General features: G+C 37.3%; 2 protein-coding genes across 3 annotated transcripts in view; one reads left to right on the top strand and one right to left on the bottom strand.

The window, feature by feature from the left end:
- BEND4 (BEN domain containing 4) overlaps positions 1–8,038 on the top strand; it is a 33,069-nt gene extending 25,031 nt beyond the window's left edge. The window contains exons 4-5 of one of the 2 annotated variants that reach the window (XM_054824320.1): positions 793–1,033; positions 4,278–8,038. In XM_054824320.1, the coding sequence (XP_054680295.1) occupies positions 793–1,033; positions 4,278–4,495 (459 nt within the window). In that variant the 3' untranslated portion in view covers positions 4,496–8,038. The remainder of the gene's footprint in view (positions 1–792; positions 1,034–4,277) is intronic. The other variant, XM_054824321.1, reaches the window with a different exon arrangement.
- A 5,824-nt stretch (positions 8,039–13,862) lies between these two features.
- Positions 13,863–25,208, bottom strand: part of SLC30A9 (solute carrier family 30 member 9) — a 37,955-nt gene continuing 26,609 nt past the window's right edge. The window contains exons 16-18 of the mRNA XM_054825606.1: positions 21,057–21,186; positions 20,261–20,374; positions 13,863–18,744 (exon numbers count right to left, since the gene is read on the bottom strand). Coding sequence (XP_054681581.1) covers positions 18,700–18,744; positions 20,261–20,374; positions 21,057–21,186 — 289 coding nt within the window. The 3' untranslated portion in view covers positions 13,863–18,699. The remainder of the gene's footprint in view (positions 18,745–20,260; positions 20,375–21,056; positions 21,187–25,208) is intronic.

The raw sequence follows: 25,208 nt of genomic DNA, 5'->3' as shown, positions 1-25,208 counted from the left end.
TCTTATGTTAATTGGGTAATCCTGAACTATAGCATTTTATGGGCAAAAAGAATTAAATACAATTTAGGTACAATTTACTAAAGAGGGCTTATAGATGCGTGTGGATTACAGGAATCCCCATAATTAGTCCCACAGTATTCATTTAATGTTGCAATATTGAAGTGCACAAATTATGAAGGTTAAAAGCAAAATTTCTTTCCAGCTGACATGGTGGCATTTCTGTAAAGCTATAATTTGAGTTAATACGGCATTCATTAATAATAATGGAGCTTTTAGTTTTCATAGTTCCTTTATTTATTTTCTTTATATTTTTCACAGTAACATAACTGCTGTCAAGTTTCAGGTGTGTTGTACAGAAATAATAAATTTATTATAAAAATAGACCAGAAGAGTCACCTCTGAAGTAAACTGTCAGCTGCGATGAAGTGATCCATTTGATCACGCTCTTCAAAGACCCTTTTTATGCATTTTAACAGATGAAGAAGAAAGGTTTTACTTAAATAGTATACCCAGTCACTGATTCTTAATTCTTTTTAACCTGCTTGTTAAAGTGGAAATTATGGGTAGCCATCTCTCAAAATGTATTCCTTGTACCTCACCAAATTCAAGTTCTAGAAAATGGAAATGTAATTTTAAAAGTACTCATTCTCAGTAAGAGCAATTACGTGTTCACTTCAGGGTGTGTTCCGCTGTCATATCGTGGCAAGTTAAAAAGCATATTTTTTTATTGCAACTGACATCTTTACTTATTTGCCTTGTAAAATAAGCAACGGAAATATTTCGCTTTTTCAGGGGAGCAAGCAGTTGCTGAACAACTACCCTGTCTACATCACTAGTAAACAGTGGGATGAGGCTGTAAATTCTTCCAAGAAAGATGGACGACGGCTCCTTCGCTATCTCATCAGATTTGTTTTCACAACCGATGAGCTTAAGTACTCATGCGGCCTTGGGAAAAGGAAAAGGTCAGTGCAGTCAGGAGAGACAGGTCCTGAAAGACGTCCTCTGGATCCAGTAAAAGTAACATGTCTCAGAGGTACTGCATCTTTTCGCTCAGTGTCCACCATATGTGATCTCATTTCACCACATTGGCTCTGGCTCAGTAGAAGCGTTTGGCTGACAGTTGCAGAACTAGAAGGGGTTTCACAGGCACGTGACAAGCAGCCAGAAACTCTCCGCTTTTTTTTTTTTATATACATACATACGTATATGTATGTATGTATGTATTATATATGTGTTGGGTTTTTTTGAATGGGAGCAAACAGGGCTACTTGTTTAAGAGAGGAGACAAAGACAAGGGCACATGACTCTGATATGCTTGAAACAGCAAAGAAGGAAAATCAGGCAATCCTGATTACACTATTCTATAATGAACTAACATGGCATTCTTTAACACTGATACACAGCAACATTAACCAAAGGAATATTTATAGCCTCATGTGTAGTAAGCACATGGCGCTCAAGGCCACAGTGCATTATTGGAGTTAAAAGCTTACCGAGTTTCAGATTAGGTTTGAACATTTTGTAGGGCCAAGAACATCTACAGGTTAATTACATACAAAGTGTATGCAAATGCCTTGTCAAAGATTTACCTTCTTTTTTGGAGTATTGATGCAATATTAACTGAAAAAGTTAGGGAACACCTTTCCCCCATGTTTAGCCTGAAAAGGGCTATTTTGTCATTATGTTCTGTTTAAAAGGAGGGGGAGTTTCGCAAGCATTTCGCAGTGCCAGAGGGTGAGGATGTTGGACAATACACAGAAAGGGTCCAGACTGAAAAGAATTATCTGTTGTGGCAGTTCACACTTTGGTTTCCTAAAATTGTTTGAAAGGCCTGGTACTGGGCTTTATAACAAAACATACAAAATAGGGGTTTTTAAAGCCCAATTAAAAATGTGTTTGTAGTATGAGCATCTGCATTTCATAAATGCATATGCTTATCATTTCTTTAATTAACTCAATTTTTAGTATTTTATGAGCACATGCAGGAAATTTTGGTTGAACTGACTTGAAGACTGTTTTACTGATTGATGCAGTGTAAAAAGCTAAACTTCGGTCAGTCAGTGATAAAAATACTTTTAGTTAACCAACTGGAATCATATATCAGACAGAGCGTCTTCCTACTTAGGGTAGAAGAATTCATCAGGGTCAAGTAGATGAGACTTTTAGTTGGGGGTACATTGATGTAACCAGGTAATGAACTCAGATTTTACATACAGCCAAATTAGGCAAAGATGCTCATTTTTTCTGCAAAGGAACCTGTTATGTGATACTTTCTATCTGAGCTTAATAGAAGGGCAAGTCCATTGCACACTGTGCTGCACAGAGGTCTGGAGCAAGACACAGGGTCCCAGAAGTTCTCCGGGAAAACTGAAGGCTGAATACGAGCGTACTAACTATTTACTAAATGACTTTCAATTTCACCTAATAATTTATGGACAAGCAGAGAGTGAATACCCCTTTCTTCCCCTTTTCCCCCCGCCTCCCACCCAGAGTAACAGTAAATCCACCTGTTGATGGACTTTTGCTTATGGCCACTCTCCTTTCTGGGGTACCAGACATACAGAGTGTGTGGAGCGCTCCTTGGGAGAAAGGCCGATTCCCTTAATTTTCAGAAGCTTGAACAAGAAGCCAAAACATTCAGCATCTAGGGACCGGTAAAGAAAGCAGAGTAGACAGCTCTCTCTTTGGGCTTCCGTGTGTGGGTGGGAACATGACAGCTTTCTCCGGTGCCAAGAGTTAGCCACTGGCTCCTAGCCATTCGCAAGCCAAGGTAACAAGTGTCTGACTAATTCTCAGCATGTCCAATTATGCCTTCCCACCATAGCAGGGAGTACAAACTGCTTCTCAGAGTAGTTTAAACATCTATAAAAAATTGTAATATATTCCTACAACTGACTGATGTCTGGAACCAGCTTTAAAACAGCCGAGCATGCCTAAATTATAGCATTACTCCTTTACGTAATAACCATTTCTCTGAGAAAAACACCAGTCTGTGGAGCCCCACGTAAACATAACTAGGTAGGAATTACTGTTGCCTGTGTGGATTTCCAGGGAAATGAATTTAAAGCCGAGATAGCTATCGCTTTTGCAGACACACTGCTAGGGGAGCTATGCAAAAATCACATCCTAATTGTCGAACAGATGAGATACCTTGCAGGCACAGGAACCCACGTAAAGCACAGCATTCCCTGGTCTCGAGATGTGGTGACAGTAATGAAGTTACCTTACGCCACTTATTGTGCTGTTGGCTTGTCAACAGTAGAAAACAGAATTTAAAAATATCCTGGGAAACACAATACCGCATGAGGGAATAACTAGTGTTACAGAATAAATAAGAAGCTCAGTTTCCATATGAGTTACAGCATATCCAATATATCTAATAAGGTGCCCTCACATTTAAAATCGTATTTGGACATTTCAAAGTCCAAATACGCCTATTTGAGATACGTTAGGAGTTACAACTCCAGAATTGGTAAGATGACTTCTGCAAGTTTAGTATATTGCATGTCAAAGAATCTGAAAAAGAAATTACAAAAAATGCAGTCATCGTATACAAATAGCTGTATGTGGAAGCAGCAGCTACTTAAATAGCCAAATTATATGCAGTACAATTGATTTTCTCCTGCATTGAAAACTATTGCAAGGCTCCCCAAATTAGCCTTCTCATCTTATTTAGCTATTTCTAAGGGCAATTTAGTCCCTGAAAAATAGGTGTCAGATTCAGGAAGATGGAAAGAGCAGGGCTTAAAATGAAAGATACTCAAAACAGAAAGGAGCACCAAACCGAAATAATGGTAGTGACATTTTCAAGCAGGTTGTGGGCTACTGCAGCCTGCAGATGTTGCAGCAGCCAGCAGAGGGAGATCGTAAAGATCCATGAGAGGAATCACCTTAAGGTATATAAATACACAACAGGTTTCAAATGGAATACATCCTGGTTCATGCTAACTTTCACTTGTATCGCACGTGCTGAATCACAACTGTCACTTCGAATTAGTTCTTTTTTATTTCCACAAGAAGGGATTTTATCTCCAGGTCCTGTGCATCACGTAATTAGCTCAGGTATAACAACATACACTGCATGTGGAGAAGCATACTTGTACAGAAATAAAACAGGTCCAAGTGGCATTATCATGGCATCCCCCATAAGGCTTTACTTCTGCTTAAGTAGAGCAGTAATGCTCCCTTTCTTATTTCCCATGAGCTTTTGACGCCTGGGTGATAACGGATGCTGCAAAGACAAGTTGTTGTTTTTATCCTTGCCTGTTTTCCTGCAGAGTTCATTAGGATGCATTGTACTTCCAACCCGGACTGGTGGATGCCATCCGAAGAGCAAATAAACAAGGTATTCAGCGACGCGGTAGGACACGCTCGTCAAGGGCGTGCGGTGGGGACTTTCCTTCACAACGGGAACTCGTATTACGAAGGGACTGACCATCCAGGATCACAGGACGAAGTCTTCAATAGAGGTATGCAAGATGGATCTGGCGATTGATGGCAGTGAGAGGAACTTCATACAACAGTAGCAACCACTTAATTTAGGAGAGACTATTTGTTAAACATACTTACCCTACTGTCATTTAAGAGTCCAAAGCATGTTTGAACACATACTGCGTACATTTCAGCTTCTCCATCCTACCATGTCCCAGTTAACAGAAAGAAATTCATTTCAAGACCTGCTCTATGGGACTTCTCAGTGCCTATTATTTGGAAAGCCTTCATAGCACCCTCAAAGGGAAATTGCAGTTCATTTCATCTAGTTCTAGAGGAAAGGTCATTTAAAAACTATAGAACCGTCAAAAGAAGCAGCAGCTACCATCTTGTCTGCCTAATGATAACAAGCCCAGGTCTGGACCCAGAACAGCTGGGTACTCTCTGCTTTCCCTGAGTAGGAGATGCAAGAACAAGTCTGCACGTTTGTAGCAAAAAAAAGAAGTGGTCTCCCATTTCCTAATAGAAAATAGCGTAATTATAAATGCTACCTTAAAATACCGCACAAGATGGAAAATTCAGGGACTTCCTTTAGCCGGCTCTGCCAGGAAATTAATCTTCCCGGGTAAAACAGCAGCGCACGTCAACAGCAGAATCCTTCAAAGACCCAGAACAATAACAGGCACTTCTAATAGATAAAAATTGCTTTGTATATCAGATAGACACTATATTTATCTAGATTTCTAGGGGATTAGAGTTGATCATGACAGTTTTCATTAAAACAAGATTGCTAAAAACAAATTGCCATTTCAGAAGACAGGTTTTGCTTTGTCTGTTCCTATTCTGTGGCCACATTATGTAGCTTTAGAGGCTTTAAATTGCCTTCTCTTGGTTTTGTTTTCATTTGTGTTTTATATCCATTCCTTGAAATAGATGAGGCAATATGCTGGTCTTAACAGTCAGCGGTGCAATTCAGGGAAGGGTTGGGTAAGAAGAGCCTAATTTAACCTTCTGTTGTAAGTAAACATGGGGTCCAGACTAACTAAGAGCTGTAAAAAGAGATCTGGGCTAGAGTAGAAGCCAATTCATGTCAGCGTATGACATTGGAAGTAGATACCAACTTTAAAGGAAAAAAAAAAAAATCAGTCCACTGAAAACCTTTAATTTTAAAGGCTTAGGAATCTGTTGTCCCTTGAAATTGATGCACTCCAGAAATACGCAATGCCAAAGAAACGATACCCTTTCCTTTCCGTGTCAGGGTGTTTCCATCTCCTTGCCCTTGTCTGGTCGCTCAGACCAATGCTGGCGTCCTTCACAGCCTGAACCAGCTCTCCTTGAGGCAACGTTTCCTCACTGGCAGGTACAGGGAACTGGTTTTTGGAAAGAAAGTTCACTTAGCTTTTGACCATCCTTAGTGCTACCTCATCAGCGTTGACTCTCCTGAACGCGTATCTCATACTCCCCAGCTTTCCTAACCGCCTTCTGCAAGCCACAAGAGAAGCTACTAATTGCTCCTTTTACCCTTCTCCTCTCCCTCCCGACCCTCTCCCCACGTGCCGGGCAGGGCAGGGGCACCCAAACCCTTCCTCAAAGATCAGGAAGGGCCCTCTGGGGTGCAGCACTCCTCTAGCTCCGACCTGACTGCCGATGGAGGACTGAGGCGCCCACCCGGTAGTTTCCTCCCGCCATCCATCTGCCTCCTCTTTGCCTGCTGTCGTGACCAGTCCCTCACAACCGGCCCACGGGGCATCTTGGGACACGGGCTCCACCGTGCACCTCTGTAGACGGGACCTCACACAGCCAGGATATGCTTTAGGCCCTTAAATGTCCATTACCTCTCGATTCATTTTATTTTTAGTGATTTTTAAAAGGGGGATGAAAGGCACTCATTTGACCCAGAATAACTCATTTATTTCCTAAAAGTGAACGAGCAGTTTAGTCACACTGGACCTCAGCAGGCCAAGGGGTTCAGGACAGCATCCCTCACTACAGGCAGGCGGTGACTTTCTTGGAAGGGTCAACGGTGCGTGGTGGCCTCTGGAGGAGAAACTCGGTGTATAGAAACGTCACAGTACAGATAATCCTATAGTAGCTTTTCAGTGTTGAACTTACACTTTTTTTTTAAAAGAACTATAATAGAAGATGTTACATTGCTCAGATGGTGTAAGTCTTGCTGGTCTATGTTTAATGTGGTGACACTTGCCAGAACTACTTGGTAAAACATGTCAGAACGTGTGAGTCAACATTATACTGTAAATTTGTCCACAGCGATATGTATCATGCTGTGTTTTTGTAAACATTGTGATGGTTTCCTTTCAAATGTTTAATCGTATGAGGTTAAAAGTACAAACGCTTCATTTTAAACACTCACAGAACAGAATTACTGGACTAGACAGACCTCTCTCACTTAATAACCTAAAGATCTGCTGAAATAACTAGTAAGTCTAGCTTTATTTTTAGTGTAAAAAGTGTAGCCAGCATCCTGGAACCACTCACAATCCTCTGCTTTCATATTGTGCAAAATAACCAAATGTATAGTTTCATCCTGAAAGCCACTTTGGCACTACAAATGGCTTTGCAGGTTTGGACCTTTCTTTATGAACAAAATTTTGCCCTCAGTTGATAGTGCGCACCGGCCAGTGACGTGAATAGCAGTCACAGACAGGCATTAGCAGACACCAGCTCATCCGGTTTTGTTCATGTTTGGTTTTAGAATAAGAGAGTACAACAACTTTTCTCAGTTGTTTTTAATTGCTATCGTGGCCACTTGACCCTCGACCCATCCATTTTCTTTAAAAAAAATTAAAAAAAACCAAACCAACAAAAAACCAAAACCAAATCTTTCACAACCACTTATTCCAATTAATTTGTTCATGAGGCATTATAAATCCATACACACTGAAGTGTTTTTGTATCCACAAGATGTTAGGTATAATGCCACGGGACCTGAAATAATAGATAGCACGTAAGCCCTTGCAGAGCGAGATACCCATATTTAAGCAGCGTGCTTTGTAAGTCAGCACATCCCTTCCCAGCGCTGGATGTAGACGGCAGGCTTGCGACAGAAGGAAACCGCTATCTATCATGTCACTCCACAAAGTCCCAGGAGGATAGAGATTCTTGTCTTATCCTTCCATACTCTTTAATCTTACTGTCATTTATGTATCTGCCTTCTCTCAAACTTCGTGTAGCAGTACCGCACGCCCATCTGTGCCAACATGCCTTCGCTATATTTTCTATGACAAATATTTGTGGAGAAACTGTGATTAAAAAACCATTAATCCTGATATTTTTATTGTTATGGTGTAGTTAATTCTATGAATACTTTCTAATGATGATTGTACTGTGTAGAGTAAGTACAGGTTAGGGATAGACCTTTACCAGATATTGTACAAAAAAAAAAGTGCATAGTGTAATATAGACTAGTAAGGTTTTTGTGACAATTTCTATAGGATGTGTGAATTGTTTTCTATGTGGCAACACACATTTCTTTTAAAGAATATAAAATCTTAGATAATTTTTTAAACAGTCGATATTTTTTAATTAGAAAGACATTTGTTACCTACAGTTTACTATTTCAGGTGTTAATTCTAATTTGAATATTGGTTTTATTACTACATACCTCCAGTTCCATTTGTTCTGTTGCATAAAAATGCACAATAAAAGTTAGTCCCTGGTTAACATGTCTGTCTGTGTCTCTGTAGGCATTGCATCAGTGTGACACATCACAACTGGCTCTCACTATAAAGATATATAGATACATGTCTGAAGTTTTAGACTTTATATGTAAGGCTAGAGATTGTCTTCTGCATTAAATGCTTGTTTGGTATGAAGCACCAGCAAGCGCAGTGAAAGATTATGAGGAATTCAACTCTGAATGCAATATAAATCATTTTCACCTCAAAATATAAGCATATGTATTTATGCACTGGTTAGATAGATAGGAAGACTGTTCAGAGAAGGTACCTATCTGTAACCCTAAAACCTGGATTTTCAAGAGGTGAAGTTTAATCCCATTTTAATTTAAAATTCAGTGATGGCTGAATGTCTCCTGTTCTCTTAAATGCTTGAAGAAGGTAACAAGCCTGCGTGCAAAGTTTGAGTGTGTGCGGTACATAAAACCAGTCCACAGATCAAATGCTGAGGATAAAACAAATGACTGCTGATGAAGGAGCAGCATCGTCCTGCGGCAGGCTGGGGCGATGGGCAACAGCAGCATCGCAGCCTAAAATTAGGGAAATTAAAAAAATTAAAGTTAGTTTGGAATACTGGGCAGATCTCTATATATGACCTCACCCTGTGAATACAAAACCCCTCCTCCAAAGACTCCTCAACGTCTGAAGCGTATAAAAGCAGCTTCTACTGCAGATGTATGGTGTTAAAAGAAAACCACAACAGCAGATTAATTACCTGAGTCAAGAGAAAGAAAATCTAACATGAGCTTGCATAACAAACTCTCCCACTCATCTGGCAGATGTAATTGCTACTACTAAGGTAAGTCTTTGTAGATAAATGGAAAGAAACAGGTTTGCTAATGACTCGAAGTAGTTTCCCATTAGAAAAGTTAATATTAGTTCCCATTTAGGAAAAGGGTCAGTAGTACAGCAGAAAAAGTCTAATTAAACCTTTCCAGAATGCCTTGTCATAACATGAGTGAAAAACTGAAAAGTCTTCTCACAGAAGGATGTGAAAGGGCCAACAACTGAACTACTACTTGAACTGATGGAAAGAGGGAAGTCTTTTCTAAAGGACAATCCAAAACGAGAAGCAGAGCAGCAAGCAGTTCTAACACAATCTCTCAACAAAAGGAAAGTTAAGGAAACACCCAGGTTACGTTTCCCATCCACAGCATCAGGAAGATAGTTCCAGTGAAAGACTAATCTCAAAGGAAAAAAAAAGTTAACCTTGGCACATTTGTAAACCCACCAACTGCTAACCAGGACATTGCTGTGCATCTCCCCCGCTGATCCAGAAGTGTCCAATTGCAGATGGAGCTCTTGGAACATAGAATTGGAATTGGTCTCCCCCACCCGAAACCTATTGTTTTGAACCACCTGGAGACTGAATGGATAAAAGAAATTTATCCTTAGTATATAGAGATCAAAATTATGCATCCCTAGCAAACAAAAGTGAGCAGAGAACATGAAAAAAAATCATACATCCCCATCTCTATGCAAGTGACTTGAAAGTTGCTTCGTTTATGTACATTGGAGGTTGAGTAGGATACCAGAGCAACTCCTCTGTCATAACACAATTCACACTTCTCCCTGTTGTGAAGAGTATCTCTTCCATTTCTGTTCAGCTTGTGCTGTAACACACGGTGGTATCTCTCGAGTATCCCCTTGTAAGGTGTCTTGCTTAATATACTCCTGAACTTAAGTCTCACTACTCAGTTTTCACTATATTCTTCCTCTGATGTCAGAGTGACTGAAGACGTAAGAGCAACCACACAGGGTTCCACAACAGGTCTGCTAAACCTCTCTATGCCGTCTCTGATGGCAGCCAGATGGTAATGTAGGGCAGCCCACAAGTTTGGTCTTCTCAAAGCCACAGCCTCACTGAAACTTCCCCCTTTCATTAAGGTTTCCAAATTGTCCAAATACATTAGAATCTTCTTCCACAGCATTTAGATCTTTATTTTTGTGAAGTTATCAGTTCTTTCATGAGAAACACAATGAATGAGGAGGTGCAAATCTACAACCAAAGATATCTACGTACAATGGTAACGTGCAGGGACACAAGTTCACATACAAATCTCTTTGTATGTGCCTCAAAAGCAAGATAGGTTTTATTACCACAGCTTGCTTTAAAAAAAAAAAAAAAAAAAACCATACCAAAAAAACCCCATTGCAACCCTAAGCTTAATGCTTTGTGTATCCAGAGTGGCCTGATACATTTCAGTGGTAAACTGCTGCTCAATCAGTATTTCTGGGAAAAAAATTCTCTAAAGCACTGACTATCAATTTACACTAGAGCATTAAATAACATTTAAGCCACCTCATTTGTAGGAAAGAGGGCCTAGAAAAGATCCTATTAGAAGCTACTAAGCCCCAATTCAGCACCGGAAGAACTGAAGGAATCTAAATAAAAAACAAAAATCATTAGAGAATTTGGGTAAGTCAGTATAGGCGATTTACTAGATGCCAAGCTGCCTGGGCTTCTGTGAAGGCAGAAATTATGCCCCTTTCCCAAGGTTTTCAAAAAGTTTAATTCAAATGGTAGAAAGGTTTACTTTCCATTATCTTTTAATGAAGTCCCCTGTAAAATGCTAGGAAAGCCAGAGACAAAATTGATCCTTGAACAGAACTGTTAAGATCATCTCCGACCAGCCGACTGCAAGGTCCCACTTCAATCCCTTATCAACCATTTAACATAATTATTTAAGAACGGCCCTTCAACAAATGCTGCAAATAGGACATAAACAAAGTATTCCAGTTTTCATTATGAGAAAAGACGGAGCTCTTGCCCTCTTTCAGAGTCGCTGAGACCATCTGCCTGGTTATTCAGACAACCCAGAAGACAGAGTCCAGCATTTGGACTTGATCTCAAACAGACAAGGCCCTAAAGTCTGTTACTTCCCTGCTCAGGCAGATTTTGTGCCATTTGGTTCAGTAAAACAATGTTGGTAATGGTGTCACCATCCAAAAATAATGTTGCTTAACATGGGAAATGAGTTTGGGAGGTGCAGTCTTTAACAATCTGAGCACCACACATTAACATCCAGTGTGTTCCTGCAAGAAAATAAATCCCTTGAGAAAGGGAGTCTCTTAAGAGACAAATTCCTACGAAATGGAACATCTTCATCAATCAAGACACATGCTGCACGTCCAAGATCTGGTTACTGACAGTTTCATCTTCCAGAAGTCATACAATATCCCAATTTATTTTTGAATGCAAAAAACTAGTATCTGAAGCATTATCTGCATGTGCTGGTGAATCCGAGTCTTGTAGCAATCTGAACTTGATCAACCATTAAGGTTCAGATAACAACCACCTTCTCATCTTTCCTGAAGTACCGTTGCTTGAACCACCTTATTTCTCATAGCTGACACCATCCAGACAAAAACTCCAGTTTTTCAAGTTTCTCCTGTTTATTGCCCAGGCTTCTTGCACTTTAGTTTCTTCTTTACAGCCACATACCCTTTTTTTTTTTTAGCCCAATTAGTTCTTTCCATAACTAGATAGATCACCAGTTTTCATCAGTATTAGTGATAAAAAGAGGCACTTTTATAAACCACAGTATGTTAAATGCTTTCTAAACTGATTTCAAGTGAATGATACTGGGGGAGGGGGGTGGTATGCGTGTGTTTGGGGTCTGTTGGGGTTTGTTTTGGTTTTTTAGAGGCTTGCACAGCTTTCCTGGGATTGTCAAGTTACAGTTACTGCCTAAGCCTCAAACTCAACCTCCAAGAAATCCTCCGTACCTTTGGCTGCACACCGACATCCAAGCCTTACTTACTACCTCTTACTACCTTTCTCCCCATCATCCTTAGACCCAGCTCAGGACTGGTAGTCCAAACTGGAGACAGCCCCAGTGGGGCCTGTGAGCCAGGCAGAGCGAGCTTACTCCGTACTGGGGAAGGAACAGCGCTCTTTGGGGGTGAACAGGATGAGAGGCACAAGTTGCCGGTGGAGTACGGAGTATTACTAAGTACAGCCTGGCTATCCCACGCAGGTTGTGCACATACTGAGTGCACGCTATTTAACGGTGTGTATACTGCCAAAGGCAAATTGAGTAATTAGTACAAACAGATGGATGTAACCTTCGTTTTGCATCCATAAAATAGTTCTATGCATTCGGAATTCAGAAACGTAGCAAATCATCAACTGCCTAAAGCCCCTGTTACTGCTTACCTTCACAGTATATACGAAATTGCTCGAATTAACAGAACACCACTTTTACCGGCTATGTAACATTTTACTGAATAATTACAACTTCCAGACATTTTACAGGATGTACCAAATTCAAGTATAATTACAAAAGAAAGAACATACGCAGAGAAATACTGAAATGTCTACACCTCACAAATCAAAATGACTTCCCCATACTAATCTGAAGTAACCAAGACACAGAATGAAAAAGCCAATACACCAAAAAGCATCAGAATGGGGGGGAAGAGAATACATTTGATTAAAAGGCTGCATGAAGAAACATGTTTCAACTTTGAGATTACCCTTTGAAAGTTCTACCACCAGTGAAAATCCTCACCTTTGACTTTCAGATTTAATACAATTTTGGCAATAGCCAAAATGCTTTCCAAATGCTTTAGACATTTTTCAAAAGCTTCTTCCCACATAGTTCTTCACTGTCTTTAATTTGAAGAGAAACTTACAAAAAACCTTTATATTACATCATTTATACAACATTGCATATTTTTTCTTCTGTCTTCAGATTTGAAGCAGCTGATCACAGCCTCAAAAGCTTTAAATAGTCTAAATTTAGGTTACAAAAATCAAATGTATCCTAAAGCGTGGAGCTGTATTCCACTATTTTAACAGACACCTTCTCCCCATAACAGCACTATGAACGTTGTCAATACAAAAATTTGACCAGGCTTGCTGATAGGGTAACACTTACAGGAAGTAACCAAGACCTTTTATTTTAATTGGTGGCTTTGATTCACACAGAAAAAAGAAATTTTCCTCAAGAGCCTATTGTAATATAAAATAGAACAATAATTTTCTGCCTATCTACTATAAACTATTTTTTACTGTGATATTTTAAAAATGTACATCTTTTTCACATTACACATTGAATGTTATCTTTAACTCCTTTGCAGAATGTGATGATTTAACTAGAAATCTTGCTTATCCACACACATTTAAGCAACCTGAAAAATATGGACTAACATATTCATCAGTGTTTACAGTCCACCACAAGATTTCTGTAGACCTTACACCACTGCACCTTTTTTTTTCCCCCCATAACATCTTCAGTATGGTGCTTCAATAATTTTCTGGCTGAAAGAATCAATTAATTTTCTTTTTAATTCACTCCAGCTGTTGTTTCAACAATTAAAATTACTCGCTCTCCACTCACCAAATACATACCTTGCCAACAAAGCTCCAGGCTGAGAACACACCATCACCCTTAGCAATAAGACTAAGTTTTCAGAGGGCAAATAGTTTTATACCTGCAAGACTGAATACCATAGTTGGAAACAGTTAAATGGAAGCACTGATTTTCATTACAGAAAATAAAAATTTGAGTTTTCACTGGGGGTGGGAGGGAGGAATCACCCAACTATCTTAATATTGCTAAAAGAAAGAGAATAGAACACATAAAACAATGTAGTATGGCAATCAAATATAATCTTTACTGTTCCTCTCCAGTCATCAATTCCTATTTCTGGCCACATTTTTTAGACTGCATTCATCTCTTCCTATTCCCAAGTGCTCAACACCTTAGTTTTTCCTTCCTTGTATTTTCCTTTTTACCACACTTTGTTATAGTTTCTTTTCTTTTGCTTCAGCAAAGCCTGATTGACTGCAGTTTCTATAGTCCATACAACCTGGCACATTTTATTTTCCTCAAAGGACATGCATTTCAAAAATCTGACTATTGTGCTTTAAAGCCTGGATTCCTATTTCTTTTTATATGTGATAAAGATATAGTCTACTTTTGATCTTAATTATTTGTAGTCTCACTAACAAGAAAGGCAAAATTACTTATTTAAGCTATGCAACCTCTCTACAAAGAACAAAAAAAAAGTCTTTTTTGTACACCTCGACTTCTCATTTACATTAAGTAGGTAAACTGCAAAAGAGATGTTAGTTGTACTCTCTATTCAGAGCTAACAATAAGAATAGAAGCAGCACAATAGTTAAGCTAGAAGAAAAAAGCACATTGTCATTTTATATTCACTTCTGCAATGTAAGCCTTTAAGCATGCACAGAAGTTCAGTTTTTGAACTGGAGTCAATATTAATCAATTGTTCTATTCTACCAAGCCAAAATGCCTTAAGAACATATGACCATAAAATGAAATACTTTTCTTTCAAATCTTAAACAATATGCTTCTGTGAATTCTTTTGTAAGAAACACATCTGAATCAACTTTAGAAAAAGGATTACTTAATTGAGAATTTTCAAAAATTGCCACACTTTCAATACACAAAAGCCTAAAAACTCTTTGCAGGAAGCCTGTATTCGATGCACTCATCATTAGTAGAGGTACGTCCATAATGCACAATTTTTTCTTTGTTATGGAATAACAAGATAGATAAGTCAGCTAAAATGAAAATAAATAAGGAGAACACAGAATTGCAATCAGTGTATTACCTCAACAAAACATACCTAAAACTCTCCCCTGTACTCCCCCTTATCAAAGAGGGGCCAGTAAAAATCTCAATAAAACCTAAGTCTCCAAATGTAGCTGAAAAAACTGCACCTGCCAGAAGCAGAAAACTGTGGTAGTTTTGGCTAACATGATTGGTAGCTTTTTCAAAACAGCAATCACTATTGTCAGCTGTCAGTGAACAAGTAGTACAGTACAAAATCCAGAGATCAAGAGTAGCATTTAGCCCTGCTATTAAAAACTTAGGATGCTCATAATGGCTTCCTCCTCTAAAAGTAAGAGTTATTAAAATAATAAAATCTGCGTGGGAATTCAAGGAAGGAGAGAAGTAGAGGCTAAAAAACCTTCAGCTTGGGTAAAAGTCACAGAAGATAAAGGATGCAATCTGACCTTAAAAAATATGTTCTCCTGTTCCCCGAGTCCCTGCTATTTCTAGACCAGAACACACAGCAAACAGTCTTGTAATTCAGTAGTCCACTCCAGTATTTACTACTACAGCATGCTTAATAAACACTTTAGAAAGTGGAGGGGTAAAGGGAGACCACATCAAATACTGAATTCCACAGTGTATAAAGGAGACTATTTAGACTTGAAATTGATTCATGGGGGAAAAGATAATCACTTCCAAATTTTATCTTTTATAGAAAAACAAATTATACAGGAAACCGCTTATTATTAGTGTCCAGCCAACTTTGACTTAAAATACATTAAGATCACTCAGTATATTGGAACACTAAGAGAATTTTTTCAAACATCACCAAATTTTACAGAATTGAGACGTTGCACAACATATAAGCAATCTTTCAGAAAGCGGAGGGCAGTAGTACGTTGAACACAATTTGAAAAAAATAGAATCTGCAAGGCCAGTCTACAAAAATAAATTATTTTAAAAGGACTATACCTTAATTGAAGAAATCCTAGAATATAACTTCAATGCTAGCTAAATCCTCACTCCTCTTCCTTAAAATTTTTCTTAAAATCAATGTAAAAGAAACCTTATGTAATTGCATTTGTGATAAAGAAAAAAATCCACTCCACACTTCAAGTTTTCTTTAATTCTGATGATTCTATCATGTAGATGTATTAGCTAAACATTTTCCTCCAAAAAAAAAAAAAGTAAACTAAGTACTGGACCCACATCACCTCAAGTTTTAGACAACAGACAGTTGAGGAAAAAAAATCAGTAAAAACGTCAAAACTGTTAAAAAACAATCTACAAATTATAATATATATTAAAATGTAACAGGTTGGAATTACTTTTCCTTTCCAAACCGACAGGCTCAGTGAATCAGTATTTTCATCCAACTGCAAGACATGCAAACTCATAAGGTACTGCCAAAACCAGTCTATCTGCCTTTTTGTGGTACATCGCCATCCAGGTCGTTCTTAAAAATGGAACTGGGTCCTCAACCTATACAACTGTTACATACCAAAAAACATTCAAGTTCTGGCTTTTTAAATTTAACACATTGTGATGCTATAATCAGTAATGTAACTGGGAGACAAGGATCTGAATTTTATCTTGGAATACAAACAAAGGTGTGTGAATGGGTATGCTTCTGTCTCAGATAAGAAAATGAAGATCAGAATTCATACAAATGACATCTCTGATGAATAAGGAAACATTTTTATAGGCTTTTGGAGCAGATGCCCTGTAAGAATATAAACTCATGCCTCCTCTTAAATGAGATATGGGAACACTTTGATATTGAGATAATATTTACTAACCTCTCAGTGAAATTTCTGCCCTGCAAAGTGCATACTAACACTACTCACTCATCAGTAACTCCACCACACAAACCACCTGCATCACATTGGCTGTCTCCTAACCTCCCCAGTAAGAGCATTTTCGCAGTTTTACTTCTCTTCAGGTTTTTAAGATTTCTGGAATAGCAAGTTTATTAAAGTGTTTATTCAAATTCAAAATCCATATAAATATTCTAGGAAGAAGGAAAGAGGATATGCAGTATCAGATTCCAGTGCTCTTTGTGAGTAAGGCTAACATCAGCCTCTCATCAGTGCATACTGAGGTGAGATGAAGTTTACATGGAAGGGTGAGGAGAAAGGTAAGTTATTTATCTTGTGCTCAATATGCCTTATTTACTTGACATAATACACTTCCAAATTACCTTTAAACTGCATTTCAAATCATCAGGCTTAAATATACTAACTAGTTCTACAATAGGAGAAAACGAGATAAAGTAAACCTTGTTTTGGATTAGCCATAATGAGCTAATATGCTATGAAGAAGCCACTGGTGAATAGGGATTATGGACAAGGGTACTAAAGAGACCCCTTACCCACAATTACTGTATGTGAAGTCCCATCTGTAACTAAACTCTGGAATGTTTTTCTACTTAAAGTGACCTGCATGCAAAGTGCTTTGCAGTTGTCAAAAGGCATGCTATTTTAAAGTCTCCTAATTCACTGGTAAGTGACACTTAGTACAAAAAAAATATTCTAAAAAGCTTTTAGTCAAATCTGGACATACTGGTCTCCGCAATTATTATTTGCTGCAATGCTTATAATTTAATCTTAAATTGATTTTTGAAGAGATGCGTTTCATATCAACATTTCTTCTTTCAGCAAGTCAGTCATTAATGAGCAACTGAGTCACTAGGAGGGTCTTATTACCTATCAACTCTCACCCATGAGCAATTCTCACTTTACTGAAATACGTTAAAGTGCATAAAGGATTTTCCTCAGAGTTATTTCACTTATATTTCAACTTGCATGATCAGTACTCATGGCCTTATTAATAAAGACTGGGTCTCAAAGAATCTGGTACAACTTGGGTGTCTATTGCAGAAGAGAATTGCAATTGAGACTGACTATATACGGCGCTAGAATTGCACATTTTAAAGTTATAAACTCTAAGCACTTATGTCAGGATTGTTGAGGACCACTGATAGAAATACTTTACTTTCCCAAACAAGCAAGGTCAATTCTTAAAAAACACAGAGTAAGCTGTTTAGAATTCAGATAACATCTAGAGGTAAATAAATTAAAAATACAATGTATTTGTTTGTTTAATTATAAATAGTTCTAATACATTTTTTACTATTGTAACTTCCAACTACATCTCTTACACCTTCTAGCAAAGACCGGATCTGGCAATACAGCCTATTAAATGTATAAAAAGCCAAAAATGCCAGGTAACTTTTAATAAGCACTACCATAAATATCTCCCAGATTACACCTGAAGATATTTACAAATAAGAGAACAAGTGTCAAAGTAGGGAAAAAAGGAAAAAAAATAAACAGAGAAAGTTCACTGAAATCTCTACACAGTGATTTCTTCACAGTAACTTAACATAACTCTGGCTAACCACATACAGCTGACTCCACTGAGGAGAAAAACCTCATTTTTTCTGAAGTGCGGTTGGTAAACTACAGTGGCAAAAAGCAGATTTCCAGGTCATGGTACTTGAGAGAAGGTCAGCGCCTGTTTGAAAGAATTTATCTTATAGAAAAGAAAAACTGTGAAACAATTACACAGTTGAAATATTACAATTAGTTTAAGGTTGGCAGGTTCCACTGGAACAAACTCTTCCTAGCTAATCTTAATATCTCCCAAGAACCTTTAATGATATCTTGAAAGAAACTAAAGAAGTGCAAACTGACTGCAAAGGGACACAAATGGAAAAACTAAGTGTGTCATACATTTTCAGGCAGCTATAGTTGCCTAACTACACCTCAAGTCTTAAGTTCTGAATTGCAGTAAATGTACTCTGACAGACTCTCCTGTGGAATTTAAGTCAAGTAGCTTTTTAAAATTGATTTTGCCATGGAAATTTTTGTCTGCGAGTCTAGTGCTCCTCCAGAAACAGAAGCAGTGCTAACAGTCCAGGAAGCCTACAGCAAAAGTAAGCGAGGTATGATGCTGAGGTCACTGCAATTTCAGAAGCTTTTCAGCCCTTTACATGACTTCTTTCCAAAATGGTAGCAACCTGAAGATTTCTTCTGCCAAGTCTATAGTATCTCCAAATCCACATGACGAACATCAGGATTTCGTTGCTGAAATAAAATTTTAAAAAATACATTTTTATTGAAAATATTCAAATGCTTTTTTGCGCACGGATACAAGTAATGTATTTCTGGTATGATATTGGCAACTGGATAACAAATCCCCTTTTCTGGTAAGATAGGGCCTATTTTAACATAGGGACTATTTTAAAATGAGGAATAGCTTCAACAAACATTGTCCATACTATAAGCAATTTTTTGAAGGCTGAGTCATCTTTTTATTTGACAAATACTTTTCAACCTCACAGATAAATTAGTTCTTATGCTTTATAAAGCATGAAGCAGCTATCTTGATTTTAAAAAAGCAGTTAGCTTTTTATATAAAACTGTCCAAATAAGCATACATATCTGTCACTTTAAGAAAGTTTTAACAGATACTTTCCTGAATAATGGATAAGATTGCTGAAATAATTTGTTCTGTGCCAGTGAAGCTATTTATAAAGATTCAAAATACTGTATCTACTAAGAAATACTCATCTTCTGATATTGTAGAAATATGTTATCATCATTACATGGATTGTATAATCCATGAGAGGTTTACTGAAAGTCACCAACTTCAGAGTCATCCAGCATGTGAATCTGACTAGCATATTTAGTAAAGCATATTCAACAGCAACACAATCACTGAAATCCCTGCTTATACCAAAAAACACTATTCATGTTTATAAAATAACTACTCATGATCCTACTCCTCAAAAACCATTGAGAGCTGGGTCTGCTGGTGCAATTAAATTCAAAAATAATATTTTGATTTCTAAACAGCACCACTGTAGGGATAGAAACTAAAACCTTTATCAAATATAATAAGCAAGGACAGACATGCTGTTGAGCAGTGTCTTCTCCTGATGACCACAAAAGGCAGTCATGATAGGACTCTATTTGTCTGGCAGTCAGTATACTTATTGTTCTATATTCATGCCAAAAAAAGTAAGATTAACAGGCGCAATATAATTATAAAATTAAAAATGGAGACAATCTTTTGTTGCATCAACCGAATGATATTAAATCGCAGAATGAAAAAAAGCCAACTTATGACAGGCTTTTAAAAAAAGTAAACACTGTCCTGCTTCAGCAAGAGCAAAAATGTTGAGTAAAGTCCTCACCACATGCTGATATATTTGATACAATGCTAAGTACCATATTTTAACAAAAATAAAAAAATAAAAACGAAAATTCATTCTTTACAACCACAACAGAATTCAGTCTGTAAGTAACCTGACATTCTGAGAATACAACAAAGACACAATCAGGTCTCATTTCATGAAAATATTGTTCTACAGTGGTATCAGATTGAATAAAAGACATAACAAATAGATCAACAGCAAAGCAAGGGTTCACTGCTGGTCACAACTTAATTAATGATACTATAGCAAGAAAATTTGCATTAAGATTATCAACCTCTTCCCCTCTCCCATATTTACAAACAAAATCCCCAGAAGTAGATGCAGTGATATTGTTTAAAATACATCACAGAATAAGCACTCCCTAATAAGCAACTAAATTTTACCTTCAGGTCCTTCTCAAGTCTGTCTACTTCAGCTCCCAGTGTGTCAATGATATTCTCACCATGCTTAAGCATAAAGGCTTCTAATTCTTCAAGGGTTTTCACTTGTTGAATTTCCTAGGAAGAAATCAAATTTAAGAGGCTGAGATGAGGAAAAGAAAAGAATAATAGAGGTCCTGACATATTTGGGGGGGGGGGGGGGAGAAACCCAAACAAACAAAAAAGCCCAAACACTTTTCAGCTTTGCCATTTCTGTTCAAACCATCATCTGTTCTTATGTCTCACAGACACAGAAGCGTAGCATCTATTCAATGAAAACAGCTGGCTTACCATTACACTGCACTTGATACAAAACCTTTTATCTTTAATGGATATCCTCCTTTATTTCCAAGTAAGTTTAGAGTATTTCATTAATTTTCTAGAAGTTTCTGGGGTATCCCTTGCTCACAGCAAGGCAGGGCAGGGCACCCCTGTGTATTCTTTCCTCATTTTCATACAAACTTGCTATTCCATTACACTGCTTATTCTGGGCATCATATTACCAACTCATCTGAAAATCCACAAGAGTTACTACAAATGCTGCCCAGGCCCTACTCAGCCCACAAATGGCTCTATTTCAGCAGCATAACAGGATTCTGTGCACAGGTATTTAACATACTAAAACAAAACATCTGCAATCCTTCAAAATGAAAAAATGGAATGTATCTCACCTACTTGAAAATCTTGGGTTTAGACATACTTGAAATTGTGAAGTAAATATCAAATACTGGAAGTTACAAAATCATTTTTTTAAACATACTTGTAGCAGCTGTTCAATGTCTTGTTTTTCCAGGTAAGAACGAGTAACAACCCGTCCATCAAAGTCAACTTCTGCCTTGAATCTCACTTTGCTCATTCCCATGTCTGTGGCTTTAACATCATGAATTGCTCTGAAACAGATAATTTTTAAAGAAAATGTAGAACAACATAAAAAACCCCTACTAGCTAGTTTGACTTCTGATGTTAACAACATTGTCACAGTAAAACAATCCTGTAAATTTAAAAGGCCACTGCCTTTGACTAACATATCCTCATTTTACCACCACATACTTCCATTAAATACTGATTTATATTTAACTGGTTATACCACTTGCACGGCTATCCAAACCAAAACAAGTATCTGAGGACAATTATAAAATATTCCACAGACTTTGGTTTTATTAACAGAAAAATGCAATCTTGACAATTTTTTAAGTTTAACACAAAATTTAGATTCAGCAATAAAGCTCGCTTGGTGGAAAGTACTCAACTTTTTGTCCCCGTTCATTTTACTAAGTTGTGCAATTTCACAGCATCTTTAAATTTAGCATGCCCTTTGTCTTAAGCACATTTACTCTTCCCAACTAGAAATGTTTTTTTCTCATCTGAATGTTTATAAATAAGAATTAACTTCACAGGCAGTGCAGGAAGAAAAGCAGCAGGCATATATTTTCAAAGTAGCCTGCTAAGAGTGAACAGCCAAAGAACAGGAGGCAGAAATTTAAGATGAACAGTCACAGGAAACGTTTATGGAATATTTCTTGTAATACTCTGGGTGGAGGAGGGGTAAGCACATTAAAAAAGAAATAGAACATGAACTAAATATAGAGACACCAAAAAATACATCTTAGTAAACATTTAAGCAGATTAAGAGAACTATCAGCTTACTGGGAGCAATAAAGAATTTCTAGCTCCAATCAAATTTACACAGCTATTCTGTGTGAAGCTACCAAATCAAAACAGTATTAACTGCAGTAACCTAACTGGCATCAAGCTACCTCCTCACACAAGAGGGTATTTAAGATAACGGATGTGGTTCAATGAGGGTTATTGAAGAGAATTTGAATCCATGTGATTCAAAAACGCTGAAGATATATCAAGTGCCTATCAGAGCTAAGCAAGAAGATAACAAGAGATATTTGAGATTCTCATTAAGCAGTAACTTGATAAAATTCAGTAGAATTATGCATATTCTGTAAATGTGAAGGAAAAAAGTCTACCTTACTGCTTATAATCTGTCCAGGAAAGATAAGACAGTGAGCCAGGGGAGGAAAAAATCACTAATAATTCAAAAATACAAATGTATATGCTAAAACTTAAGCTACAAAGCTTGCTTATGGAAGCTTCTGGATGGCTAGTAGACACCATCAGTTCAAACTAGGGAAAAAAGCAAGCTTCACAAAGTTTTAAAGAAAAATTTGTCACAGGATTTCAAGTTATTGGTTTAGAGCCATCAGTTGTAATACCTTTTTTTCCTCCCAACTAGAATGACAGATTTTCCAGCAGAACAATAGCACAATTACCCAATAGCTGTTACAATGAAGTAAAAATTAAAGATGAAACTGTCACTAAGAATAGTTTATGCCTAGGGATCTGTGATTACATTCCGTAAGAACAGAATCAGGACAGTCTGTACCACATCATATATTTTATTTCACAGTTCTGAAAGCCTAATCTACACTTCAGTGAAGCTGAACACAAGAAAAATTTAGGCACCAAAGGTGTGAATGACAGTTAAGAATGGACTGTTTGTATAGCAAAAAATAAAATCAAATAATTTACCAGCTGAGAACAACTTTGACTGAAAGCCCATTCTGGATCACAAATTGAAGAAGTGCTACAACTAGAAATTACCAAACAAAATTAAAAGAAAGGGGAAATAAATAGCCATAACCCTAAAAAAGAAATTATGAAGTCCAGCAAACTGATAGGAGAAGCATTAAAAAAAAAAGTTGATTTGTAAGTACAGCAAAACCAAAGGATAACCTGGAAACGAGCCTGCTACTAGATGGGAATGGTAAAATTGTTAGGTAGAAACATGCAACAATCACTGTTTTCTTCATCTAAAAAAGCAAAACAATATATTGGTACAACAAAGCATTTCCCTATTAGTAATAGGGAAGCATACTGAATATTTAAAAGGAAAAATTGCTTCTAATTCAGCAGGCTCCATAACTTGCATTCAAGAATAAAAAGAACGAAGAATAACTGTGAAGGCAAATTAATTTTTCATTTTGCAATACTGACGAGAATTTTTTTAAAAAAGAGTAGATTAACAACACTGTGCCAAAATTTACGAACAGCAAATGAGGCAGTCCATTTTACTGAAGACAACTTCATCTGACAACCCAAAGAAAAATAGTGAAAAAGGTGGGGGGGGAGGAAATTATGTATTAAGAGCATTAATTCCAGCCATTAAGGTTTTAGGGAATGTAGGTCTTGTCAAACAACCCTGTAAAAAAACCCAAACAACAAAAAAATCAAGATTTAGCTAAAAAAAAAAATCCAAAACAGGAGATTATTTATTTTAGGAATACAGCAGTTAGTACTGTCTGATAAATCAAATATTTTATAATTAGCAGCAGAACAAGATGTTGAGGCAAGCTACTGCTAGAATAGTAAGTTAAGTGGTGCTGGTGCCGACGGAGGCAGAGGGCAGTGGAAATCAGATCCTGTGGATCCTTTAGTCAATTTAGATCTAAAATACCTTCTGATGAATACTAAATGATTCCCTATTATCCCCTTCATATATGGCAGAATACATCTGAAAATACAACTTGCAAACTCTCCCTGAAAGAACAAAGGAAGAATGTTCTGGGAAGCAGCAACTGCAAAAAGAATTGCATTGAGAACTCAGATACTATAGTTGAAAACCCTGAAAGGTTGAAATAAAAAGAGCAAATATTAGTCACAGCTTTAGAAGCAGACCAGTACTCAGCACACTAAGTTAGTGTCAGTAGGAGAAAAAAAAAAGTAAGAGTAGGACATACTACTCCACAACTCCATTTAAGAAAATGTGAGTTTGAATGTTCAAGAAAATGCTGAAACTCTTACAAGCCCAAAGCTATGTTGATGAAAACACACAAGTAGCCTTTTGAAGAAATACTTGGTACTACAAGACTTCCTCATTTCACAGGAAAAAGTTGAAAACAAACCAACCAACCTACAAAAAAACATAACTAACCAAAGGTTGGAATAAGAAAAAAAAAATTAGAGTAGCTTTTTTCCCCAAATTACGCCTAGTTACAAGCAAGGGTAATATACGTTTACATCTCAGAATTCTGAGATCAAGACCAGGTGTTTTATTAGAAGATGCAAGTTAACCAAGTTCAAGATATTAGGCTTGTTACAAGAAAAACTTGGTCAAAGGCAAAGTGTGCACTAAAAGAAATCAAAGCGGATAATGTAATGGATTTAAGAAAGAGATCACTCAAGACAAAGTGCATACAGAAGGTCCTGCAAACAGTGCAAAGACAAGTACCTAAACATGTTTCAGCTTCTAACCTAAGAGAAACATGCAGTTTCTTACCAAGTCCTCACTTTTTTTATTCTTCGTACAACAAGAAGGAGATAACTAAGTCTGCTCTGTTAAGAGGTTACAGCCATCTACAAAATGGAATAAAATATAAAATGGTGCTGGGATAAGAGAAATTTTCCAATTCCAGCCTGAGCCAAGCAAAACCCACCTGTGCATTTTGGAAAAAAGAACTACAGAAGTCGTGTACAAATAACCATGTGAACTCACCTACTCTAAGAGCACTGTTGACGCATGCTCCACCATTCAGACTAATCCAGGGCCACCACAAATACTTTAACAGAGTTTAGTTATTGACATATGAAAATTCTAACACAATTCTATTCAAAAATAGGAATCTTGTTTAGGATCTGGAATGAAAGGCATGTCATTCAGACCTGTCGCTTGCAACTGAGATGACGCAGCACTTAGTTAATACCAGAATACTTGAAAGAAACTAATGGGCTTGGGTTTTTTCCCTCCAGAGCTCAGGAATGACTAAGAATTAAAAAAAAAGCACTAAAATATTCCAGATTATTTACACAGAAATATATTCCTGAATAAAGATTAAGAAGAAAAAAGGGGTTTGCTTCTAAATCAAGGTTAATAGGGTTAAAGTAAGCTAAAATAGCTCCTTAA

Source organism: Grus americana, chromosome 4 (assembly GCF_028858705.1).
Source record: "Grus americana isolate bGruAme1 chromosome 4, bGruAme1.mat, whole genome shotgun sequence".
NCBI lineage: Eukaryota > Metazoa > Chordata > Aves > Gruiformes > Gruidae > Grus > Grus americana.
The sequence above is the reverse complement of the archived record's forward strand: the minus strand, read 5'-3'. Positions and strand labels throughout refer to the sequence as shown.